This window comes from Oryctolagus cuniculus, chromosome 4 (assembly GCF_964237555.1).
Source record: "Oryctolagus cuniculus chromosome 4, mOryCun1.1, whole genome shotgun sequence".
Classification (NCBI taxonomy): domain Eukaryota; kingdom Metazoa; phylum Chordata; class Mammalia; order Lagomorpha; family Leporidae; genus Oryctolagus; species Oryctolagus cuniculus.
Genome location: NC_091435.1, coordinates 92,333,920 through 92,360,979, shown reverse-complemented (window position 1 = coordinate 92,360,979; position 27,060 = coordinate 92,333,920). Strand labels below are relative to the sequence as shown.

General features: G+C 46.7%; 1 protein-coding gene across 4 annotated transcripts in view; it reads right to left on the bottom strand.

Moving 5' to 3' along the window:
* MASP1 (MBL associated serine protease 1) overlaps positions 1–27,060 on the bottom strand; it is a 70,237-nt gene that overhangs the window by 38,593 nt on the left and 4,584 nt on the right. For 3 of the 4 annotated variants that reach the window (XM_070073181.1, XM_008266637.4, XM_008266639.4), the window contains exons 2-4: positions 25,253–25,484; positions 1,989–2,166; positions 285–416 (exon numbers count right to left, since the gene is read on the bottom strand). In XM_070073181.1, coding sequence (XP_069929282.1) covers positions 285–416; positions 1,989–2,166; positions 25,253–25,484 — 542 coding nt within the window. Of the gene's footprint in view, positions 1–284; positions 417–1,988; positions 2,167–25,252; positions 25,496–27,060 lie in introns of those variants that run through there. The other variant, XM_008266638.4, reaches the window with a different exon arrangement.

Genomic DNA, 27,060 nt, shown 5'->3' with positions numbered 1-27,060 from the left:
GGGGAGGCGTAGTCAATGGCCCAGAGAGGAAGGATGGGGACCCCAGATTTTCCCCTAACTCAGCCAGGCCACGCACCCATGGCAGCAGAGGAGACAGGGACCTCTGCCCAGGAACAAGCACCTGGGCTTCTAGTCTGGGTGGGCATTTCAGCATCTCCCGCCATACGGTGTCTCAAGTGCACTTTGGACTTTGTTTTAAACTCTCCCTACTGCAATCTGTCTTTCTTCTGAGCCTCCTCCAGTCTTCCTGGAACATTCATGGAGAGAAGCCCCCCAGGCCCTACCTCGGCAGGTTCTGTTGTCTGTGTGGAGGATGTAGCCGAAGCGGCAGGAGCAGTAGTAGCCGCCAATGTAGTTGTGGCAGTAGTGGTCACAGGACAGCTCCTCGTCCTCCCTCTCCTTGCATTCGTCCACATCTGCAGAGTGGGTACAGCCTCTCAGTCAATCAGTGCATGAGTGATAAGGAAGACAACAGCCCACACTCACAGAGCACTTAGCATGGGCCACTCACTGTGTTGGCAGGGGGGTGGTTCATGCATTCTCTCATTTAATCTCTGCATTAAAACCACATATAGCCACCACCTTCATTTTACAAATGAGAAAACTTGAAATCAGAGAGGTTAGGCAACTTATTCTAGACTAGACAGTCAGGTTGCAACCCATGCCACCAGATTTCAGCTGGGACCATTGTCCTATTAGAGTTGTGATAATAGCTGTGTGCCAGCCAACAATCATAGGAAGCAGAACTGTTATGGCCCACACTCTATAGGTGATGAAGCTGAGACAGGGAGTCATTAAAGAACCCAAGGCCAGGTAGACAGTATGGCAGACTCAGGATTCAAGTCCCGAGGAGTTGACTTCAACACACACTCTACTCTGCACTGCCTCCTAAGCCTATCATGTGATCAAGCCCTATCCTGAGCATTTGAACATACAGTTATCCTAAAGAGATGTATGAAAGCCATGAGCACATGAAAGGGTGCTCACCATCCCTAGTCATCAGGGAAATGTAACTTAAACTATAATGCGGTACCACTACATACCCACCTCAGTGTACAAAGGCTTTTAAATTGACAAGTAATGTCGGTGAAGAGGTGGCACAGTAGAGTCCTCATACATTGGTGGACGTTCATAAAACAGGATAATTGCCTTAGAAAAGGTCTGGCAATTTCTTATGAAACCAAACATACATCTACCCTATGAAACAGCAATTCCCAGTTGACCCAATAGAAGTAAAAGCACATATTCATTAAAAGACTAGTGCAAAAAGGCTCTTAGCAGCTTTATTACTGAGAGACAAAAAGTGAGGAGAGCCCAGGAGTCAACCACCAGACTGTCTGGTAGATTCACACAATGGAATAGTACCCTGCCAGGAAAAGGAGCACATGGCTGATACATGCAAGAGCATGAATGGATCCCAAAGATGTTTGGCTAAGTAGGAGAATCATCACGCTCACAATGAGTTTTTTCTTTGTGTTCATTTATATGAAGTTTTAGAAGAGGCGAAAAAAAAACCCTGAAGAGTATGGCTGAAAATGATCAGACAATTACGTTCTTGAATGGAGATGAGGGCAGCGATTGACTGGACATGAGCTTGAAGGAATTCTCTGGGCTGATGTAAAGTTCGATGTTTTGTTAAATACAACTTTTTCAAAATCAACAAATGTGCACTAAGATTTGTGCATTTCGCTGCATGTAAGTTTCACACAGAAAGAGCCAACTGAATGCTAGCAAAATGATTAGCATGTTCAAGTATTTAGGAAGAAGTGTACAGATGTTTGCTGTCTACTTTGAAATGCATCAAAAGAGGTGAACTTATGGATGGACAGAGGACGTCTAGACAGACAGGTGTGTGATGGAACGAGGAAAGTGAGATGACAAAGGTGGGTGTATGTGGTGAGAATACAGATTAGCCTGAAGCCCAGGCAGTGCTGTCTTTATAGAGAAAAGGAAGCCAGCGGGATGAGCCGCTCAGTTCTCCAACTTACCCACAGCCATGTAGTGGGCGTCAAAGCCCGTGAATCGTTCCTCATTGGAGAAATCTGACCGGAAAGTGATGGACATGAAGGAGCCAGGGGAAAGGACCACTTCCTGGCCAGGGGTCTGCTCTGTGTCTGTGGTCTCTCTGCCACAGAATGTTGCCAGCACCTGATCTTCAGTTTCTACCTTTGAGGTTAAAGAGAAAGGGAACAAGATGAGCAGCTTCCCATTTGGCTTCTTTTAGGATCTCCAGGAAGAAAGAGAAAGGGGCTGTCCACAAGTAAACCGGGCAGCCTGGGAAACCCAAAGAAAATAGGGGTTGAGGATTCTGGGATCTAAGGAAGGACACACTGCAGGTTAAGTCAACATGGCCATTGGATCAATTTCATTCATTTCACTGAATTCCCCCAGAAGTCGTTTGCCATTCAGCATCCCTGTTGACAACCCATGGGGCTTTATTTACTGAAAATAACTCAATGTTATAATTCAAAGTGTGTTTGGCAATTGCACAGATGGAGCCTACATCCAACGGGAACTTACCACATTTCCAAAGAAGGGAAACTTTCCACACCACATAGATTACTTATGGAGGATCCTGTGTGCCTACTACTGAGCAAATCATGAGATGGAAGCGATGAGAGATGAGGAAGACAGGGTGCTGTGCACAGGCTCAGGAGAGCTGACACAGAGAGAGCTATTGTGCAGTGTGGCCCATGCTCCAACAGCAGGGTGAAAACTGAGTACGCCCTGGGAAGGAGGTAGAAGTTCTCCATTAGAATGTGAGGTTTAGGCGAGCAGGGCGTTGCTTTCTTTGTAGACGTGCATCCAGTGCATGGCATGTGAGCTAGCACATAGTATTTATCCAACAAATTCTTGTTCACAAGAGCTGAAAATGTGAGACCATTCTGAGAACATTAAGGGGAGTCTGCGAGGATTATAGGAGATGTACTTGGATGGACAAATGGAAAGTAGATTATGAATGACCTTGCATGCCACTATGTGAGTAAGTGCAGGACATTGGAAACATTTGGACAGGAAAGTCACGTAAACAGAATTACATTTGCCAGGTACTCTTGAAAGCTCAGAGACTATTTATTTATTAAAATTATCCAGAAACTGTGTGTTTATGTGTGTGTGTGTGTTAAAACCTACATGAGGAAAATTACCCAGTTGCTGAAAGAATTTCGTACTTTGGAAGATCCAGTGACTCTGTGCCAGTTCAGAGACCAAAGCAGAAATCCATAACTGTTCTTCTAAGCTGATTGTATCTGAGTGCTTTGGGAAGCAAAGCCAGGCAGCTGGTTGGTATGTTTGTCGGAGTAGGACTGTCTGACCTATCCAGCACCCTGTTATCTTACACCTAACCTGATTCTTCTAGGCGCAAACTCGTGTTTGCATCCTCTAGCCCGACATAGTGGTCAAGATGCGTGAGAACAGCTGTCCCAAGAATGACTTCTGATGCTTTTCAGAGTCGTTAAAGGAAAGTTCTCAAAGTCTGCCTATCTCTGGTAGCTTCTAATGAGTTCATTGTTTTGTTCATTAGCTTCATATTGGCAGAACTATCTTGACATTTGACACTTCTGTTTGGAAACTAATGGTTTATTTATTTAAAATAAGAGGGAGTTTTAAAAGAAAACAATTTTCCCTGGCAACAAAACACGAGGACAATTAATCACTAACTTTGGGAATTGAAGTGTATACAGAAGATGAGATCATGACTTTGCTATTTGTTCCTCTCCTCTGCAGATACCGGTGAACTCACACCAGCCTTCTACTGCCGAATGTGCCTTTCTTCACACAACTGAACGTCGCTTCTTGCAGTGTTATTTTGGTCTAGGAAGTTTTCCAGATAGCTGAAGGTTTACATAACTATAATTTAAAAAAGTCTTCCAGGTGTAATTTGTTTAATCGCTTTATTCAAATCCCTACTTCCTTAAGTTAAACACACTAATTCTTTCCTGGTGATCCAGGGGCACCGCTGTGGATGTTGATGGTCACACCACCACATTCAAGTGAGACCCCTGGCGTTCTGGAGTGCACAGCGTGGCTTGCCTGCCTGGAACGTTGCCAGACCAGATGCTTTTGTAATTCTTAGGTCTTCTTTCTGGTACTTTCTTTCCTGCCCCCTCCCCTTTTTTAATCAGTCTATTAGCTGTACTTTTCTGTTTGCGTATGTTTAATATGTTGTGAATTAGAAACCAGTGAAACTGCTCTTGCTGGAACTAGGTAGTAAGAAGACTAAATAGATTTGGAGTGAGGGCCTGGAAAGGGAATCTCCTTGAGTAAGTGCATGAGCCGGAGGGCCCTATCTTGGTGATTTCTGCTTCGGAGTAATGTGAAGTGTAGGAGCCCAGTAGGGGGAGGTCCCGGGTCCTATTCCATTCCTCCTCTACCTCTTAGTTAGTCCCCTGTAAAACAGAAATTGAAACCAACTGAGCCCTAGATTTCTTGTTAAGTGACACACTAGTATTCTAACAAGTCATCATAGCAGTTGTTTAAAGAAACCAAGTAGAAGATAGCAATAGTTTCCATCACAGATTGCTGCAGGTAGCAATAAACTTGAACTTGTTTGTGGCTTATTCCATGTCATCAAAAATCAATTGACAGAATAGTTTGCCTTACATGTTAACAGTTCCAGCAATATTCTTCATGAAACTTGCCACCCCCAACCCCTCCCTCTTGAGTTCTGTATTGGCTGAAGTAAGATACTTTCAAATGAAACCAACCAAAGGCCATTTGGATTCAGGAAAGACATTCTGATAGCCTGTGATAAAAATCCTCCTCCTTGGATAATTTATGGGTTTAAGGACCTTTTCTTGATGACAGATAAACAGTCACCAACAGCAGAGCCTCAGTATTTCAGAGAATAGGGAAGCATGCCCCAGCTGAGACCCATGGGAAAATCTGAGTCATGTATACACTTTTAGGAGCAGAGAAAAGAAGTCCAGTAGCAGAGAGCCCTGGGAATTCAGCCCCAGAATAGAGTCTTGGAATATCAGAGCTTGGAGGGACCCCAAGAGCTCTTTCTATCTCCCTCCTTCAAGAGGAAATTGAGATCCAGAGAGGGGAGTGACTTGCCCAAGGGTAGAGAGATAACATAAGCATTTTCTGATATCAATTTTACTTTTGGAACTATTCTGAGGCTGGGGAAAGGAATCAGCAAACCAGAGAGTACATGCCAGAAGACACAGACACTTGGCTAAACAATTTTCCTGGCTCAAGGGCCTCTTGAAACCTTATCTTGGGTGCATGGATTGTCTCTCAGAGAGGATGTGGCCCAGTGACAGCTCTAGCCATAACCTAAACAGAGGGCTGACTGGTCCTGCTTAACATTTGCCTCCCCTGCTGTGGATTATAAAGTTCTACAAAGACCATTCACTTTGGAGTGTAGGCAAGGAGTGAGCCCTGACTTCTGTTGGCACTGACCCATCTTTGGGGCCATCATATCAACCTGATAGAGGAAATTTATCAAGTGAAGGCACAAAATTTATAATAAAGATCCATGTGGCTAAGGATTGTAGACTCTTTATTTTTCCATTTCTTATTGTGGGCAACAATGTCGTTACAGACTATTGTTATTTAGGGCACCAACATGTGGTTGCATGTATTCAATTCATTTTCTTTTAACTCAATTCAACAAATATTTATGTACCAAGTTCTGTCTGGACTATGGTGTGGAGGATGCCAAAAGTTACTTATTTGTTGCATGAGCTTAATAAGCAAGTTCCCTGCCTCTGGGAATGTGACATTTAGTAAAAGAATAAGATAAGTATGTGTATGTGTTGGGCATTGTCATAGTATGGTAATGCAATGAGAGATGGACATCCCCAGGGATTGAAAGGGGAAAAAAATTGCATCCAGCTGAGGAAAAACAGAAACATCTAGGAAGGGGAGAAGGGTTTTGGAGCTGAGAACTGAAAGGTGAGTAGGATTTAAGCAGCTAGAAACAGTGGGTGGAGGGAGGGGGAACAGTAGTGAGAGCATCCAGGCAGAGGGCCTAGGGAGGGCCTGGGATATTCAGAGTCTTAACCCTGTTTCAACCCCAGACCCCCAACCAGCCACCTAGGGTAGAAAAGGGGCTGTGTTGTGGACACAGAACTGGGAAAGCAGATCTAATGAAGAGAGGCCAGAGTCTTCATTTTCCTTGGGTTACTGCTGAGCTCCACGTCCGGCACAAATCTAGGCAAAAATAAGGCAGGGCTACAAGAAATTGGCCAAATTTTTGTGGGAGGACAGCAAAGACTGCTGTTCACATGTCTGCAAAAGTCTCATGACACCAGTTTACCAAAAGCATTGGCAGATACCCATTGGCTTCTTAAAACAATGTATGGAGAAAATAGTCATGGAGTGATTGCTCTCATTCTACAGAGAAGGGCACTGAAGCCCAGATCATTTCAACCAACTGGGCCAGGTGAGTGGTGAATCCTCTAGTGGAGAATGAATCTAGGGAATGGTGAACTCAGGCCCACTATTGCAACATCCGGATTCCCTAATTAGTGCTCAAGACATTGGGCAAACAAGGGTGTCCTACAGTCTGAATGCCTCAGTGTTCCCAAGCTATATCCTGGAAAATTTCTGAAATCTATGCTATACCCTTAAAGAGCATTTCAGATTTAATATAGGCAGACAATCATGGAGTGTGATCATCAGCTTTATTGTCAGTTAGTTAATCTTTGAAACCTATTCCCTGGAATCTTCCCTGTATAGTTCCAGGTTAGAGTTGGCCAAGAAACACACAAGGTAATGGTGAGCACCCCTGAAGGTTGTTTTGTGATAAGATACAAAAATGGACTGATGTAGAAGTGCTTCATAGGTTCTGATTTGTCCTCATACTCCTCTACTCTGCACTCAGATTTCTTTCCCACTGGTGGCTCTGATGAAGAGCAGAGGTCCATGCTGACACCCAGATGCTTACCCATGGACTCTCCGAGGTGGTAGCTGCTTGCAGCCAACAGCTTCTTAGAGACCTCTTCCCTGTCCTACTTGGCAGGGAAGTCCATCCTAAGATGGACTTACCCTGTTGAATTCCCATGCATACGCCAACATTTCCAGGGCTCTAGGAAATGCTGGTGACCCCCTCTGTGGCCTTTGAACTCCCCAGCCCCAACTCTTATTCACTCAGCTCCTGCCAATGCCCAGACATGCTCATCATTTCATCCTACTAACTGGGATTCTGCTTTCCTGACTGAGCTCTGACTGACACATTTCTGGGTACCAGAAGTGGGATAGTGCAGTAGCAAAAAAAGAGAACAGGTGACCTCAGTGTGGGGATTGGCCAGTAGGTGGTGAGGCAACTGTTACAGGAGTCCTGAAAGCAAAAAGACCACTGAATGACGTGAGGGTAAAAAACATTAGCACGACTTGTTTATGCAACTTGGAAAGGAGAAAAATGTGTGTGTAACGAACTTGTGAATTTGGCTAAGGAGCTGTTAGGTAGCATGAGAGAAGGGGCTGCGCGCACTTCTCACTGTGTGTGGCCAGGCACTGCAGAAGAAAGTGAGGCTTCCTGAAGTATGCAAACAGAGCTTACAGAAAACATAGAAGGCCCAGGACTATTTGGGCTGAAAAAGAATCTCCCTACTAGCAAATGACTTTAAAGGGGAAAATAGCTTTAGGATAAATATGAAGTAAAAAAATGTGGCTGTAAGAAAAGATTGTGGGGGCCAGCGAGGTGGTGTAGTGGGTAAAGCAGCCACCTGCAGTGCCGGCATCTTCTTAGGTGCCGGTTGGAATCCTGGCAGCTCCATTTCCTATCCAGCTCTCTGCTATGGCCTGGGAAAGCAATAGAAGATGGCTCAAATCCTTGGGCCCCTGCACTGAGTGGGAGACCCAGAAGAAGCTCCTGGTTCCTGGCTTCGGATTGGTGCAGCTCTGGCCATTGCGACCATCTAGGGAGTGAACCAGCAGATGGAAGACCTCTCTCTTTTTCTCTTTGCCTCTGTCTCTCTCTAACTCTGCTTTTCAAATAAATAAATAAATAAATAAATCTATCTTTTTTTTTTGACAGGCAGAGTGGACAGTGAGAGAGAGAGAGACAGAGAAGAAAGGTCTTCCTTTGCCGTTGGTTCACCCTCCAATGGCCGCCATGCTGCGGCCGGCGCACCGCACTGATCCAAAGGCAGGAGCCAGGTGCTTCTCCTGGTCTCCCATGGGGTACAGGGCCCAAGCACTTGGGCCATCCTCCACTGCACTCCCGGGCCACAGCAGAGAGCTGGCCTGGAAGAGGGGCAACCGGGACAGAATCCAGTGCCCTGGCCGGGACTAGAACCCAGTGTGCTGGCGCTGCAAGGCGGAGGATTAGCCTATTGAGCCATGGCGCCAGCCTAAATCTTTTGAAAAAAAGGAAAGCTTTGTGAACATCTAGAACATTTAAGGCTGTGCCAAGTATTCCCTATCAGCCAGACAAAAGGCATCCGAGAATCTTAAGGGCGTTGTTCCACAGCACCTTGATAGGCCTTTCAAAGCAGAGCTGCCTACTTAGAAAAGAACCGTGCTTTATATTTGTTAGTGGAGTGGACTATATCTTGAATACAGGAGATTCAAAAAAGATTTTAAGGCAGTATCAGCCTGAACTAAAAATAACTTAGACAAATTGAAGAGGCCTCTAGATCCTAGATTTCTATGTGCAGAAAGCAGGTTAAGGGGCCAATGTTGTGGCACAGTGGGTTAAGCCACCACTTGTGACACTGGCATCCCATTTCAGAGTGCTAGTTCAAGTTCAGGCTGCTCTGCTTCTGATCCAGCTCCCTGCTAAAGCGCCTGGGTAGGCAGTAGATGATGACTCAAGTGCTTAGGCCCCTGCCACCCATAAGGGAGACCTGGATGGAGTTCCTGGCTCCTGGCTGTGGCCTGACCTCAACCTGGCTGTTGTAGCATTTGGAGAGTGAACCAGAAGGTGGTAAATCTCTTTCTCCCACTCTGTCTCTCTGTCTCTCCCCATCTCTCTGTTGCTCCCCATTTCAAATAAATAAATAAATAAATCTTTAAGAAAGAAAGCAAGCAAACAAGCAGGCTGAAAGGACCCCTCAGCTGCAAACATGGGCCATTTCTTATAGAAATGGAAGAGTGAGTCAGAAGGTAAAACTAAGAACCCAGATGCAGAGCCATAGGCAGCATCAAGAGTCACGGAGAGCAATGGACTGGAGCAATGCCCTGGAAGCAAAACTGGGCTCTGCAGAGGAAGACTCTTGGCATCTGGAGTAGCCAACCTGTGCCTGGCTGGATTTCAAGGTTACCATGGAGCTTCAATTGCTATATGCCTCCATTCTTCCCCCATTTCATTGGCAGCTCTAAGGTGCTGATTTGCTTGTTCTTATCATTAACATAAGGAGATATTGTGTGTGTGTTGTGTGTGTGTGAAAAGAAAATCACTTTCTAAGGGAGTTCAGAGATCTTTGGAACAAAAGGGGCTGCACCTGTAGACACTACACCCTTGGTGTCTCCACCTCTAGACCTAGCTCATATCATGACTCATGACGTTGTGGACTTTAGGTCTGATTAGCTAATGGGATGAACCTTCCAGAAGAGGGAATATCAATGTATTTTCCATGAGAGAATTATATGTATTATTTTATCCAGAAGGTAGACTGTGGTATATTGTTTGCAAAAGATATCAACAATAATCCCTTCCATGCCTAGACACAGACCCTGTTGCAATGACGCTGTGGCTCATGGTTGTCTCAGTGACCCACCCACTTTGACTGAAGCCCAATGATGTGTTAGAAGTGACATGCTGCTTCCTAACCTAGCCTTGAGTGGCCTTGGAGTTCTGCTCAAAGAATCTGTGCTTGGCCAAACTTTAGTTAAGCTTCTAAAACCTCACCTAGGCCTGTCTGTGCACTTGTAGAGGGCAGTTTCAGCAAAGAAGCCAGATCAATCAGTTTAGCAAGAACCACCCACCCCTGACATTGCTCTAAAAATCCGACTAGAGTCCTCACCCTCCGCTGTCTCCCACATGACGTCTGACTACCCCGATCTGACTTTGGTAAGAATCCTATTAGGGTTGTTAATCCCGAATCTCCTTCTACCAAGATGGGCCATCCACTGACCTCCTGATCTTTCACTCTAAATCCCCACCTGCTCAATCCTGTATTTGAAATCAACCCCAATTTTACTCCCCCACTGCAAAATCCCATGCCTATTGAAATGGTCTTAAAGTCTACCTTGCTGCGTGGCTTCTCCGTATCCTTGAATAACTGTTTCCTTAATGCTCTCTCACACATAGAATATGGCCCTGGGGCCACCAGATGAAAGAAGACTTGTGAGTGTGAGGGCTCTGGGGAATCAACAGCCACATAAAGCAGAGAGGAGCCTCCATCTGAGATCTCCAGAGTAACGAGCTGGCGATCCCTGCCAGCCACCACCGCGGGTGAGAACCTGGAGCTTCTGTCAAGCCTCTACGACTGCAGCTGCACGCATGACCCAAAGTAAGTGCAGCCAGAGGACCATCCCTCTGAGCCCAGCCCAAATTCCTGACCACCGCATCAGGAGAGCACACAATGGCTGTTTCAGTTACTAAGTTTCGAGTGGCTTATTACACAGTGATAGATAATTTGTATGGGGAATAGGGAAGTGACTTGGGGCAACTAGTAAGACTGACATCTTTAAACTAAAATTCGGCGGATAACAATTCAGGTTCTGGGGGCCCTTGAAAATCACCTAATCTCACCTATAATCTTCTGTAAAAATTACTTATTTGAAAGGTAGAGTGACAGTGGGGTGGGAGGGGGGAGGTGGAGACATAGAGAGACTGGGAGACATCTTCATCTACTGTTTTTTTTTTGTTTTGTTTTTGTTTTTTTTTTCCAAATGGCCACAATGGCTGGGAAAAGGCCAGCTGAAGCCAGGAGCCAGGAACTCCATCTGAGTCCTCCATGTGGGTAACAGGGCTCCAAGCACTTGAGCCATCATCCTCTGCTTTCCCAGGCACATTAGCAGGGAGCTGGATGGGAAGGGGAGCAGCCAGAATTCACAATGGCACTCTGATATGGGAAGCTGGTGTCACAAGCCGTGTCCCAACCCACTGCCCTGCAGTAATGGTTGCAATAAACTATAATCTTTTTACCATAACTTTACCAAAAAAAGCATGCCACACTTTTGCTATCAGCTGCAGAGACAAGAAACTCAACACCTTCTAAGCTAGATCTGAATATTTTGGATTATATTCTTTACTTGGAAAGTTACCCCTGGTCTTACAGCTATAGATATAATCTAGGGGAAATATTCCAAATGTGGAAAACCTTATGAACAAAGATGCTCACAGAAGTCATGTATAATAATAGAAAATTAGAGGGGCTAGCAGTCAAGCTGCCATTTGCATTGCTGGCATCCTATGTCAGAGTGTGTGTTTGAGTCCTGGCTGCTCCACTTCTAATCCACCTTCCTGTTAATGCACCTGGGAAGTCAGAGGATGATGTCCCCAGGGACTGGGCTCCTGCCACCCATGTACAAGACCCAGATGGTGTTACTGGCTCTTGGCTATGGCCTGGTCCAGACTCCTCTAATGCAACCGTTTGGGGGAATGAATCAGCAGATGGAGGCTCTCTCTCTATCTCCATCCCTCTTTCTCTCTCTGATGCTCTGCCTTTCAAATAAACAAACTGAAAGGAAAAAAGGAAGAATAAGAAAAAGTTAGAAACACTGTAGGAGTGAGCATTTGGTTGTATTCCCCCAAAACCTTTGCTCAAATCCTAACCTCTGGTATGAATGTGATAATACATGGAAAGAAATTTTGGCAGCTGTATTCAAGATGGCCCTGTATTGGATGCAAGAGGACTCTAATCCATTGACTGGTGTCCTTCTATAACGAAGAAAAGTTGAATGCAAATGTACACACAGAGGGCAGACGGACGTGTGAAGACAGAGGCAGAGACTGGGGTGACACTGCCTGAGCCAAGGAATGCCAAGATTCTGCCTGCAACCTTCAGAAGCTAGATGAGGCTTCTCCCCTCGAGTCTTCAGAGGGGCCATGATTCTGCCAACACCCTGATTTCAAACTTCTAGCCCGGCCGGCGCCTCTGCTCACTTGGCTAATCCTCCGCCTGTGGCACTGGCACACTGGGTTCTAGTCTCGGTTAGGGCACAGGATTCTGTCCAGGTTGCTCCTCTTTCAGTCCAGCTCTCTGCTGTGGACTGGAAAGGCAGTGGAGGATGGCCCAAGTACTTGGGCCCTGCACCCGCATGGGAGACCAGGCTTCGGATCGGTGCAGCGCGCCAGCCGTAGTGGCCATTTGGGGGGTGAACCAATGGAAGGAAGACCTTTCTCTCTGTCTCTCTCTCTCTCTGCTCTCCCTCTCTGTCTAACTCTGCCTGTCCAAATAAATAAATAAATAAATAAATAAAACAACTTCTAGCCCGGAACTGTGTGCCAACAAATTCCTGTTGTTTTAAGCCACCTAATTGGTAGTAATTTTCTGTAGTAGCCCTAGGAAGCTAATGTCCTCTGCATACAGGTTTTCTTGTATGTAAAATCATGAAAGTGATAGCATTGACATCATTTCCGCAAGACTCTAGTGACTATGACATAAGTTAATATATGTAAAAGACTTAGAAAGGTGCGTGGAATATAGTGAGAACTCAGTGAAGAAAACAGGATGCTGAAGTCCAGGCAACCAAGACGGCAACTTTCTGGGCTCCCAGCTGGATGAGACGTAGAGAAATTCACGTATCTGAAGCAGTGTCACAGGTGGAAACTGTCCCTGGGTACCCTCTGTTGTCTAGACCTCACTCCTTCATTTCTAATCTCCCAGATGCCATTAGCAGAGGCTTCCTTTTTTATAAGGAGCCCAGATGTTGGGCAGATAAAGCTGGAGGGAACTTGCAGAGCCCTCTCAGTCCAAGCTCCTCATCTGACAAATGTTTTGTTAGGCCTGTTTGATGCTTTGGACTTCACAATGTTCCCCAACAATCCTGGGGTGCGGGGGTGATGGGAAAGATATCAACCTTACTTTATAAACCCAAGAACAAAGTGATGTACAAAGGGTTCTCTAAAAATTTCCAGCCACAAGAGTAGCAAGTTCAGGAATCTCTCTCTTTACTTGCCTGTACTTCAAAGGATCTTTCTAGGTGTGTCTGTGTAGACCAGTGATTCAGTGGCAGCCCCATACCCCTGCCTGCATTTGAGTGCACTGTGCCTCTGAGTGTAACCTCACTGCAAGCCCATTACCTCCACTGGCTGGGCCAGAGGTCAACGGCCCAGTTTCACTACTTTCTCAGGGGTCTCAGATTCCAGTTTAAGATCATGGGCAGAACCATGTTAAAGGTATTAGACAACAAACAAGAATCTGGGCCTAGGACAGAAGAAGTCACCTGAAGTGTGTGTGTGTCTGTGTGTGTGTGCTTGTGCATGTGTGTGTGTGTGTGTATGTGAGTGTGCTGTGTTTCAGAAGCCTTGGAAAGCCAGCATAGCAACACAGGGCTAAGAGTCCATGGGCCTTGGTTGACAAGTGCTGAAGGCCAGTGCTCTAGACTGGGTTAGGCCATAATAATAAGATTAACAATCCTTCTACCCATGTAAATCTTCCTTCTGTCCCTAATTTATTTTCACCTAACTGCAGTTGGGTAAGGAGGCAGATTTCATGATTCTGAGTCCAGAGAGGTGATGTGACTTGCCAAAGGCCTCGTGGCTTAAGATGAGCAGACCCAAGACAATACGCAGATGCCCTGGCTTCCAGATTTGCTCAATAACTGGAATCCGGCAGCTCTAGAAGAAAGGTCAGAGCTGGGTAGGGCATCTGAGGACCTCCCGTCCTTTCCCTGGAGAAGCTAAGACTTGTTCAGAGTCACAAGGCCAGTCAACGGCAGAGACAGGGCTGAGGCGCCAGGTGTACTTCCCTGCCCAGGACAACGGTCATTAATCAGAGTAAAGCCCACCCAGCGTCGCTGGGTGCATCCCTGAGAAGGAATTGTGTGCATGCAAATGTGAGGAACCAGAGAGCAGAGAGGGCCTGAGAGAGCTGGCAGTTCCTAAGTATGCAAGAATCCCACTGCTTCCAGGAGGGGCTGCCCATTCTCAGGGCGGGTACTGAACAGAAAAGGGGCAACCAGAGCAGGGGCAGAAGAAAGAGCTGGCAGTGGAAGCAGGCGTCCTGCAGGTGGGAAATGGGCAGTGCCCACCGTCTCAGCAGGAGTGGGCGGGAGGCGTCTGGGAACTGTGGCAGGGGAGGAGTCTGGGAGCATACATGCCGCCTTTGGCGGGTGAACGGCTTCCTCTCCTCCACCTCACCCCCTCTGGGACTTTGGAGCTAGCTCATTCATATGCAAATCCCTTCGGCAACTGGAAGCCAGGCCTCCGACAGTTCATCGCAGGAGCACTGGGAAACAAAGGGTGGCTGTGTTCTGCGGCAGGTTGCCTGGCTTTAGGTATGTCACTGTCAGGACCATGGTGACTGGGCCTGGGGGAGAGACAGAGCAGCCGCCTCCAGCCCCTGTCCAGGGCTGCATTTACAGGCACGTCTACTGCTGTCCAGGACCCTGCCCTACCCCAGCCCCAATTCACATCCTCAAATCTTTGCCCAGAAATCTTTCCGGAGTGCTGGGCTAGGAACCGAGCGATCGAGGGATCGGGATCGACTCGCAGATCCTGTGTCGCTCTAACCTCCTCAGCGGCAGCATGCTGGAGTCTGCAGCTCACACCAGCTTACAGGCGCCAATCGTTAGCTTTTCAGAGATTTCGCTACCCTGTTGTTAGACACAGCATCACTAAAAGTGAAGTTTCATAACCTTACAATGAAATAAATTATATTAGAAATAAGCCAATTATGTGAAAACTCATCACTTTCTAATGCCTTTAGCATTTTCTATTCTCTGCACTCCTAGGTTGTTAGCGTCCATTGTCACTGAGCGGTGACACTGCAGGCTCTTCCCCCTCGCTGCCACCCACCCGCCAAGTCTGGTCCTTAATCATTTACAGGCACCTATACCACACTCTGCAGGCCTCAGGTTTCCCACAGGCACAACTCATGCTGCCCTGCAGGCGTCATGTGGTCAAAGGAGACGTGGGTATGAAAGCAGCTTGTAAGATCTGCTGTTGCTGTGGCCTGGCACTGTGGCATAGCGGGTAAAGCCGCTGCCTGTAATACTTACATCCAAACCGGCACCGGTTCAAGTCTTGGCTGCTCCACTTCCGGTCCAGCTCCCTGCTAACGTGCCTGAGAAAGCAGTGGATGGTGGCCCAAATATCTGGGCCCCTGCTGGGGACCCAGATGAAGCTCCTGGCCCCGGCTCCTGGCTTTGGTCCAGTCTAGAGCTGGCTTTTGTAGCCATCTGGGGAGTGAACCAGCAGGCTCTCTCTGCCTCTCCCTCTCTCTGTAATTCTGACTTTCAAAATAAATAAATACTTAAAAAGAAATCTGCTGTTACCTGGAAGCCTTTAGTCACAGCCCTATTTCCCAGTTTCCCTCGTGCTCCGCACCTGGACCCGTGGGCTTCCGCCCCCATTCCCGTTCCTGTCCTTCCTCCTTCCTTGCTGTTCTTCACGCGTACACTCCACACTTTCCCACCTGGCAGCCTCTGCACTGCCCGTTCCTCGTGGCTGCAATGCCTTTCCCCAGGGAAAAGCAGCGGCTCACTTCCTCATCTTCAAGTCTTTATGCAGATGCCGCCTTCTCAATGAGGTCTGCTCTAAAGGGGGACATTTAAATCATGACCTAGACCTGAACTCCTGCAGCTGCCCTTGACCCTGTTCTCTTGTGTTTCTTTGCCTACCAGCTTCCTACTGCAGCCAGTCTCATCCTTGGTGGCCTCTGATGTCCTTTGACCCCCTGCAGGTTGTTCTATAGCAGGACTCCCTACAGGATGGACTTGCGGTCTCTGTTTGGTGTTGTCTGCCCCACCCCCCTGCAGTGTAAGCACCAGGCTGGCAGGGATTTCTGTCTGCTCTGATGATTGCTGTCTTCCAAGCAGGCGCTTGAAGATGATAAGAATATGCTCGCCCAAACATTGCCCCGTGGCAGAGGCAGGCAGGTCATGCTCACCTTGCCCTCACTCGACGTAGGCCACACCAGAGAGACCCTCCCCAGACTCAGAGGAAAGGACACCCTTATCTCTGCAGAGGCTGGGATACAGAGCGGATTCTGAACAAACAGGCTGGCTAAGCTGTCCCCAGTTTGTTACCATGACGTCATAGCCTTGTGTCCTCCCATCAATCATCTCTCTCCAGTACTGTTCTCTCTTCATCAACCTAAGCGTGAAATATGCACAGCTTTCCATTTCTTTGAGTCTTCACTTAGGCCACGCAAACCTTACACGACATAGATTTATGTCGCTCTGTCTTTTGTTGTAAGTGTCTCAGCCATGATCCTAGCTAGCCACAGGGAAGGATGATTTCTTTAAACAAGGGCTATTTGTAGGATAAATGAATACTCTGTCTGCTTCCTACTTTTCCTTCTACAAGCCCCCCAGAGAAAACTCAAGCTCTACTTTTCTATGAAACTGCTTCCTATGTTCGCAGATGCTCAGAGATGTGCACCCCGCCCCGTACCTGCCCCTGTCACAAGCCCCCCTCACACTCACCCCCACACCCCCACATCCTCTGCCCCAGCACCAGGAGCGTCCTTTGGCTCCCTATCACCCCGAGCCTGAACTGTTTGCAGTTCTGCATAAAAGGAGCTATTGTCACACTTTCCTGAGGCTTATTTGCACTTCCTGTTTCTTCAGTTAGGATTGGTGTTTGGAACCTGGTGTCTCAGGAGGGAAGAATCTCTCACTGGGGACTGCGGAATTGACATTCATGAGAAACAGTTATCACTTTCTCATTTCCTCCTGGGACCAAGGCCTCCTGTCCCTTCTCAGAGAATTAGCAGAGCTGCTGCAGGAGCTGGGGTCAGCGCAGCCTGCGGGCAGAGGGCATGTTCTAAGTAAACACTGAGTGCTGCATGGAAGTTAGAGCTCTGGGATTGGAGGATTTCTCTCTCAATTACACAGCAAGATGCAGCCCGACCCAGCTGGGTCTGGGGCAGGGATAGACTCGGAGTCGCAGGCCATCAGAACTGGGAGAGTTGGCAGAGAGCAGCAAGTCCAGTTCCCTTGCTGGGAGGATGTAAAAGCGAGACCCTGACGGGAGCAGTGACTGGCCCAAGGTCTCAGCAGGATCCGTGGCTGATTTCTAGACCAGAGCCCTTCCCTTTAAGCTCACTGCCAGGAGAGGTGGGCCTGTTCCTGCTCTGCCCAAGCACTGTACTCGCTACTGGAGAATACACAGACACAGGCCCTGAACTCATGGGGCTGACAGTCTAGTGGGAATGACCTTGAGCTCACCATTAGAACTTGTGCACCACAAGCAGATAAACTGAGCACTTTCCCATCCTTTGTAGCTCAGATCCCATTTCCTGTTATTTTTGTAAGATATTTTCCCCTCAAAGCTGGATAAAGAAGAAAGTTCTTTAATATGGTCTAGACAACCTCAAGGTCCTTTATTTTACTAAATGACCATGACTGACAGGCTAAGTGATGCTTTAGGAATAATGCCTGCCCAGGAAGCTTATCAGGGCTCCTTTCAGGATGTAACTGGTCTGAGAAGGACCCCATGAGGGATAGAGCCATGACTTGGGACTAAGGAGACCAGGATCGGAACCTGGCATTTCTGTAGTGATTCGGGCAAATCCATTTGTGCCTCAGTTCCCTTTTCTGTAAGTTGGGTATAATAATCTCTGCTCTTCCTATCCTATAAGAATCAAATGTACTCATAGGTTAGAAACTGGTATAAAATTTATGTTGCTGCAAGAAACAAACATAGGAGAAATTAAAAAAAAAAAAAACTCCTTCATTCTAACATTCCTTTCAAAGCCCTTTCCTACCTATTGTCTGAAAAAACTGTGTGATGGAGCATGGTTGTGGAAAGCTGGGTAGAGGTAAAACCAGAGGTGAGAAAGCTGACATTCGCTGGGAATATGGTGGTGGCTGGCAGGCACTTGATTGGCCACACCATTGTCATCCTTGCTGCTGTCATCATATTTATTGAACTAATTACGTATGTGTTGGATTCAGGTCATTAAAGCATTCTCCTCATTTGGCATCCATAATAAACCCAAGAAATAGCAATTACTGTTATGCCCCTTTTACAGATGGAGAAAGAGAATCATACCAAGTTCAAGCAGCTGCTCTAGAAAGAGCTAGGGACAAGACCTGACCCCTGGTCTGACTGGCCCTAAATCCTGACTCCAAACTGCTCAGCGCAACTGTATTGTGCTATACTGATTCCACTTAACAGCCATAATTTCATTTAGGTCCGTCCACAGACCATGACGAAGATACTATATCCATTATGAGCAGGACAAAACCAGTGCTTAGGCGGTCAGAAGTCAGAAAGCATGGCTGCGGTGCCTCATTCAGGAGTGGCAGAGATGGGACTTTAGCCTTATGGTATTTTAAGTCCTGTCTCAAAATCTAGATCAGCATTTTAACTGTTTTCCAGACTCCGTGCACCTCAACTCAGTCTACGTCTTTCTGACCTTGATCTTCATCTTCCTGCTTTCCATCTCCAGGACATTAGCTACCATGCTGTCATAAACTTGGCCTAGGACCTCTGCTTCCTCCCTCTCCTTTTTGCAAGCACGGCCGTCTCCATTATCCCCACCTGGGCTTCACAGCTCTCCTAGAAGCCTGTGGGCTCCCTGGGAACATGTACTACATTCAACACAGCCATGGGCAATCTATGCAATACAACCACCTATGCAACCTTGTTCAGTGATGCCAGGTTCTTTTGCCTTTACCTGTGCTCAACCACCCTTTCCTTCCTCAAGAATACCCCTGACTGTGTTACCTCCCCATACTCCGTATCCCCATGTCACTGCATAGCTTCTAACTGGAGATTTTAGGCTGAACTGCCAAAAGATGCCAGGTGGGGTTGGTGCTGTGGCAGAGCAGGTAAGGCCATCACTTGTGACGCTGGCATCCCATACGGGCACCAGTTCAAGTCCTTGTTGATCCTCTTGTGATCCAGCTTCCTGCTGATGTGCCTGAGAAAGCAGCAGAAGGTGGTGCAAGTGCTTGGGCCCCTGTACCCACGTGAGAAACCCAGAGGAAGCTCCTGGCTCCTGGTTTCAGTCTGGTTCAGCCTTGGTTGTTGTGGCCATTTGGGGAGTGAACCAACATATGGAAGATGTGGCTAAGGGATGAAGGTGGTGCAGTAGAGTACTGTTGGTAAGCCTGCCTTCTGTGTTGAAGTGCCTGCTCCAAGTTGCAATTTCTCTACTTCTGACCCAGCTTCCTGCTAATGTGCACCTTGGGAAGCGGCAGGTGATGATTCAAGCATTGGGGTTCCCTGTCACTCACACAGGAGACCCCTAAGAAGTTCTCGGCTCCCGTCTGTGGCCTAACCTGGCCTTGGCTGCTGTAGACATTTGGGGAGTGAATCAGCTAATGGAAGATCTCTCTGTGGTCTCTCTCTCTGTCTCTCTGTCTCTCTCTCTCTCTCATTTTCTCTGTTTCTACCTTTCAAATAAAATGAGAGTAGATAAAAGGAAATAATGTCAATAAATAAAAGATACCAGATGGGATGCAAAGCAGAGTGAAATAAGCTGCTTTGTATTCTATAGATAAAAACATGATTTGCACATTAAACACACAGGGATATTCTTGACTCTGCAAAGAAATGCTTTCACTGATTCCTCCAGAAATACGTGTCTTTCCCAGGTCCTTTCAGCTTTACTATTTTTGGTGGAGACACTAAAGCGAATGTTTCACTTTCTTTACTGTAAGAGAAGCAATAGTGAAAACAAGATGTGAGAAAGAATTAGCCTAGAGGGAACCACAGGAGTGGTGGGGACCCCGTGTCCAGGACCCCCTCTACCTGTTTGAGCTGATTGCTGGCACACAGAAAGCTGCAAGAGTCACCAGATTTTCTGAAAGAATTTGGAAATGTAGACTTTTGTGTGAGGTCAGAAACTCTATGTTGATGAGAATTCATATTTGCTTTTATTAAAAACGCAGATTGAGCCAATAGTATTTTCTTGGCTGGCTTAGAAAACGCATCTGCAGAATTAGTTCAACCTTTTGAGCACTTGTTTGTGACATTGGGTACACATGCTTAAACCCAAATTTACCAAGGATTTTCTCTGTCTGCCCTCAGATGGCCTTCCTAGGCTTTTCTCTTGCATCTCCCTGAAATGTGCCAACCCTGTCTAGTCTCTGTTCTGCATTATCCTGGCCTGCCTTACCTTCATGCCTTTAGGGAGCTGGGCTGGGACATCTGCTTAGGGAACTGCACTGTGGAATTCCTGTTTACCCTTCAAAAGACCTGTCTCCTACCTCAACTATTTCCACAGGCTTTCCTGATTACCCAGGAACGACCACTCCCACACTCAGCCCTCTGTCTCACACCCTTTGTGTTACTTTGTCCAGCTTGTTCATTAGGCAGCTGTCTCATTACATACTGTGAACCTGCGAATTCCTCCAGGCTGGAAACCATCTAATTCACCTTTGAGGGCCTGTTCCTTGGAGGCGGCCACCTTATCACAGACTTTCAATAGAATTCTTAGACTTCATCTCATAGAAAATGAGCAGCTGCTGGAAGATTTTCAGCACGACACAATCAAAGCAATGTTCCAAGAGAATATCTGGGTATACGTAAGTGGGTGGACTAAGGTGTCAGGTAGACATCGAGGAGGCCATGGCAATGGACTGGATGAGAGGAACAAGAAGCCAAACTAAGGAAAAGAGTGGAGGAAATGTTGAATAATAAGCCAAAGATACAGGGTTCGCAGGAGGACAGTGGCATTGTGTCATCCCAATATCCAACAGACACCGATTGGCCTTTTATGCACATGAGAAAAAGAACCAATTGGCAGCAGGCCAATCTTTTCAAATGAGCAGATGTCATGAAATGAACTTGAAAATGAGGTGTGTTCATGCTCCATTATTTAGGTGGTTCTGGTTTCTAAGTAACTCTACCTCTTTCAGTAACTATATCTCTTTTCTAAGTACTAGTTGCTCACTCCATCTGGTGCTCAACCAAAATTACTGAAATTTGCTGCATCTCTGGAAGCCAAAAGGCTCTTCTGGACATACTAAAACACAGTACTCTATTATATTTAAGGAATTTTTAGGAGCAGGTTTGACTGTAGGCAACATTTGCCTTATCTTACAACTTAAAAATCTATGCGTTCTTAAGATGAGATTCCACTGTTGGTTATTTAAATAGAGAAGAGACTGTGAGCCTTGAGATAAATTCTGCTTCCAGCATGACCTTGAATTCTTTCTTCTTGGGACTTCAGAGATGATTATGGAGGTAGACTGTGATTGCTAAGGTTTTAGATATGTAGATATTCAGAGTTAAGTTAGCCAGAGACACCATCTGGTTCAACTCTCTGCATTTGACAAAGCGAGAGTCCCTTCTAGAAAGAGTCACGTGCCCAAGGTTAGTTAGGATAGTACGGCCACCGGCACCTAGGTCTCCCACCTCCCTGGCCAGCACCTGTGCTCTGCCTCTAGCCTGTGCCATTTACCAGCCGTGGTTGGGATTCTTCAATCGTGCCCTGCAGGAATCCACAATGGCAGCCATATTACAAGAAAGCAGATGCTGCTGTGCACATCTGCCGTGTACACACCGCTCAAGAACCAAGGGCTGTGGGAAATCAGGCTAGAGAGGAATTTTCATAAATGAGCATCCGGCCCACGGGCTTGGAGTCCTGCTGTTCTTCAGATTACTGATGTGCACTGTCAGCAGTTCCATCACGGCCACCCTGATGGGCTGGGTGGGAAGGGCGGTTTGTGGGCATGGGCTGGGCTGGAAAGGGTTCTCATGGGCTGGAAAGTCCTTTACACTCACTCCTTAACCTGCCAAGGGAATTGAGTCATGGAGTAAAAACCTTTCAAAACAGAGGACATTCTCACTTCCAAGGAAAATCCGTGATATTGCAATCTGCTTGGCAAAGGACAGAGGTGGTCTGGCAGGTGTACAAGTTCCGCTCCAACAATTTGCCACTGCAGTAACCCACTCAGCAGAGGGTGGGCTGGGATCATGTGCTTTTGGCCCCAGAGCTTGGAGAGGTAGGTATTATAACCATGGCCTCACCATTTTCTGAGAGTATCCTGACTATGATAATGACGATTTGGCGGGGTCATCAGAAAAATCCTGGGAGGGAGAATTGGGATTAGGATATTCTGGAACTTAAGGTGCCTTAGGGATCCTCTCATCCAGTCTCTCAATGAACAGATGAAGACACAGACTGTTGGAGAGGAGTGCTGACGGATTTGGCAGTCACATGGCACACTCGTGCTTTGATTCAGATCGAAAGTGAAGAGCTCGCCTCTCATTCTTAGCCAGAAACAGCACATGTTCCTGGGCCAGGGGCTGGGGTGGCAGTTAGAAAAAGTGAACAGGGCTTCAACCATGCGCATGAAGCTTCTGGGAATGGGACTTCAGAGGCAGTGGAGTCTAGCGCTGCCCCTGCACTCCAACCTCCAGTCTCCGCTCTGTCGAGGGGGAACTTGGGCAGAGCGGCAACCTTCAAGCTGTTCTGCCTCCAGGTGCTTCAGCGTGATCACATCAGATGGGCAGGAGTGTGACCGTTAGCCTGCACAGCTCCACTCCTGTTGATTTTCCGTATGGAGCCTACTTCAAGGTGATTAGAGGGAAATGTTCCCGAGGGAGGAAATATTCTAAAAGCAATAAAAACAACAACAATCGGGGGCGAGATGAGTTTCTGGAGGGTGCTGTACCCTGCCATCCTGTGAGATCTTGACCATCGGAGGGAAGCACTGACGGGCATGTGTGGACGAGGGCATAGGGCCCCGATCCAGGTGAATGCGGGTTGTTGGCTGATGAGGGTGCAGCGTGTGCCCCGGCTGCTGGGACCCCTGCAGGGAGTCAGGAGTCCAATGCCAGGACTGCCTTCTGGAAGCATGCACATGTGCATCTGTGGCTCCTTCCCCACCATGCTCACTCCTTGCAACTTGGAGCACCGTGTTTGATTTGGAGCTGTAAGGATTGCAAGCCATCAAGCCTAGGTAGCCAGTCCCTGAGCAGATTGCTTCTTTGTCATTGCCAGAGGTTGTGTTTTCTAGGCTATGTCTCTCTGACATAGCCAGATCTTTTGTTTCACAATAGTCTCATCATTCCTACCAAAGGGCACCCCCTCCTGCCATGGTCTGGGACACCGGAAACATCTGGAGATAGTTTTTTGGTTGTCAAGACTGGAGGGGAGCGGCTGCTGGGGTTTAATGAGTAGAAGCAAGAGATGCTACTAAAAGTCCTACAATGCTCAAGACAACTTTTCTCACACAGGAATCCAGTTTCAAAATATAGAAGAGGATGAGACTGAGACACCCTGACGTGGAGCACCATGGGATACTTCATGCAAAACCAACATATTCAGTAGCAACACCCTACATAGAAAACGTGCTGAAGGCATGCGGATCTGGCTGAAATGCCCATGAGAGTATTTCAGGCATGGAAAGCCAAGACACTCTGGGGAAAAAAAAAAAAAAAAAAAAAAACTAAATGAAAGATCTCTGCGAGTGAGATCCCAGTGGAAAGAACGGGTCATCAAAGAAGGAGGTACCTTTCTCTGAAGGGAGGAGAGAACTTCCACTTTGACCATGGCCTTGTCTAAATATGATCAGAGTCGGTGAACTCAGGGGGCTTCCATAGCCTTGGCAGCCCATGACAAGAGCCTAGGGTGATTACTGATGCCATAAACAAGAGTGTCAATTTGTTAAGTCAACAACAGGAGTCACTGTGCACGTACTCCTCATGTAGGATCTTTGTCCTTAGTGTGCTGTACATTGAGATTTAATGCTATAACTAGTACTCAAACAGTATTTTTCACTTTATGTTTCTGTGTGGAGCAAACTGTTGAAATCTTTACTTAATGTATGCTGAACTGATCTTCTGTATATAAAGAGAATCGAAAATGAATCTTGATGTGAATGGAAGGGGAGAGGGAGTGGGAAAGGGGAGGGTTGCGGGTGGGAGGGACGTTATGGGGAGGAAGCCATTGTAATCCATAAACTGTACTTTGGAAATTTATATTCATTAAATAAAAGTTAAAAAAAATCTAAAAAAAAATTTAACTGAAAAAAAAAACAACAAAAAAAAAAACGTGCTGAAACATAGGAGCGGCTCCAGTTCCTCTGACCAGGCTTCTTTCCCCTTTGTAAATCCCTGCAGTATCTGAGGCTCAGGGGAGCACAACTGGTCAGTCCTTTGGTGGCCAAAAGAGCCTGGAGTCAAAGTCACAAGACTTGAGTTTGCAACCTTGACCTACCACCTACCAGCTGCAGAGCCTTGGGTGAGTTGCTTGACCTTCCTGAGTTTGTTTCTTTACCTATGAAATAGACTAGAAGTTCCTGTCTCCTAGGATTGTTTTAGAGTTTGAATGACACTAGAAAGCACCTTGAAAACTCACAACTTTGCTGGTGATCAAGTACTGTGGTTAATACAAGGTTAACTCCTATTGAACAACTGGATAAGAAAAAAATCTGACCACAACAATACTAAAAATACACAAAGCCAACTCCAGAGTTGTTGGAAGAGAATCCTTCTGGGAAGTCAGAGAGAGCTTAGAAAGTAGGTCCTTAGCTGTCCACATCTTTTTGAACTAGAGGCAACTTTAATAAACTTGATCTTTCTGAAACTCTCTGATCTCAGCCCCACCTTAAACCAAAAACAACTTCCCGCTCATGGCAATTTTTGTGGGTTCTTTCTAAATTCTAGGGCATGTTGTTTTTATGTTGTACTCCTCTGCTGCTCCTCCCTGTGTGTTTCTGTATCCTCTTCTCACAGTGAACCCCCCGCTCCCTGCCTTTGCGGATGACATACAAAGCCCTTAGCATGGCAATCAAGGCCTTTCAGAAAGAACCATGGTCTAACCCACCTTTTCGCCTGCACCTCTGACCGTGTGCTTCTGCAAAGCCTACATTTTCCAAACATTTGGTTATCATTTCTGGAATTGAGCAATGCTTTCTAATAGCTCAACTTTGGACATAATTATGACTTTGTTTCTGATTACTGCTTACTCTGAAGGCTCTGTGCTTTTCTGACCCAGACTGTGGAGTAGAAGGCAATGAAAACATTAAAGGCTTGAGAACAGAAAGAAGCCAAGGATGCTGTGGTTGGTTGAGTCACACCCTACCTGCCTCAGTTTCCCTGGGGTCCTTTCTCATTCTAGCATTCAGCTTCCACTTTAGTGCTTCACCCCGACCTTCCTTCATCACATCGAGACCTTCTAGATGCCACCCTAGGAGGGTATAAGGACAGTGTCTCGTCTGTGCTTCCTAACTCCCAGTGGAACTCTGGGCCCAGGTGAGAATCACTGATGGAGGGGTGTCTTACCTTCACATAGTCATATTCACAAAGATAGGAGGATTCCAAGTTGAAGTGCATGAAGTAAAGCTTGATACGAAAGCCTTCCGGGACAGTGATATTCCAAGTCACCTCCGAGTCACTCGGATAGGAGTCTGGATAGCCGGGTGACTGGATCTGGCCAAACATATCATTTAGCTCCACAGTGTGAGCCGAGGCCTTCAACAGGGAGAAGCACAGAGCATGACAGAGAAGGAGCCACCTGGAAGACATGAATGGACATGTACTTACCTTCATGGACCAAGGTCCTCAGCGTTTAACTAACCAGCAGCTGGCAGACGGAGTCCTGTGCCTTCCTCTGCTTTGGTCCAGCCGGAGTGATTTTCCCCCTTTGGACCTTGCTTACCCAGGCTGAAACATGGAAGATGGGGTCTAGATGACTTCTGAGGTTTCTTCCAGTTTTGCTCTTGGGGAGAATTGACAATCTTATGAGTACTGAGCTTGTCCACAAAGCTCCCTAGCTGGGACTCAGACACACATCATTTTACTGTTGACAACATAACTTGCAAAAGTAGGCATGAATTGGTATTTTTTTTCAGTTTTGCTTCCATTAAGAATCATACATTCCTTATTCATTTTTCTAAAAGGTATTAATAACTTACTTTTTCTACTGTTGGTATGAGAAATATTCAGTAACAGAATCCTTAGGAGTTTAAACAGATTTAATGAAATATTTCACCACAAAAATCAAATGGTGCAAAATTTTGAATAAAGAAAGGATGGACAAAATAATTTTTCTTCCTCTTGGTAAGTATTCTAATGAATGATCCAAACCATAAAATGTATGAGGGTACTTCAAAAATTTCAGGGAAATTGTGTATTGTGGGGGAAAAAAAACTATTCATGGATTTCAATTCTTTTTTGCATTAAGATAAGCTTACCTTTTTATTCCACTTTTCCATGAGACTTTGAAAGTGCCCTCATATTTCTGTGGTAATCAGAGATAAAGGGCCATTAAAAGAGCTACAAAAAGGGGCAAGGAAATGGAACTTATAGAACACAACAAGAGCGGCTGATGCAATAATGAGGCAAACTGACCAAGGCCGAGCAAAGCCCTAGGGGTCAGTGTGCACGCCGGGCACCTGATCTAGTAGATCAGTCCTCATCAGCACCCAGGGACCTTGAACTCAAACATCCCGTATTTGGCTCACCAACTTCCTTCCTAATTAGTTCCTGCTCTCATTTTGCTTTTCTTTGAGTGGTATCCCATTAGCCAGTTTCCTAAGCCTGAATTTCCCCTTTCCTGTTGTACCACGTGTATGGTCAACACGCCCTATTTCTTTTGCTTGCTGTCTTCTGGAAACCCATCTCTCCACTCCAGTCTGTTACCTGCTTTAAACCCTGTGATCCAAACTAGTGCTGAAGCTTCCCGACCGACCTTCCTGCCCTCTCCTTTATATCATTCAGCAACTTTCTGCCAAAGTTGTTTTCCTAAAACACAGCTGTGACGGTACTGCTCTGCCGTGCCTGCAGGTGCAGCGTCTGTTCCCAGCGTAGCTGCTGAGGCCCTCTTGGACGTGGTGCTGAGATGCCTGCTCAGCCTCATCTCCACAGCCACCGCGTGTGCCTTCTGTCATCCTGGAAGCCCGCCGTACCCTTCCACGCCTCGGCCATGTGGCAGGTGCCACATGGGTTGTGGGTGTCGTGTTTGTCCGCCACCATTCAACTCAAAATCTCCTGGGCTATTGCACTTTCCTTGGTCCATCCAGATTCCATGGCTCCCGAATATGGTTCTGTGGGGGCAGCCACCACACTCCCGACACAGCCTTTGAAGCTAA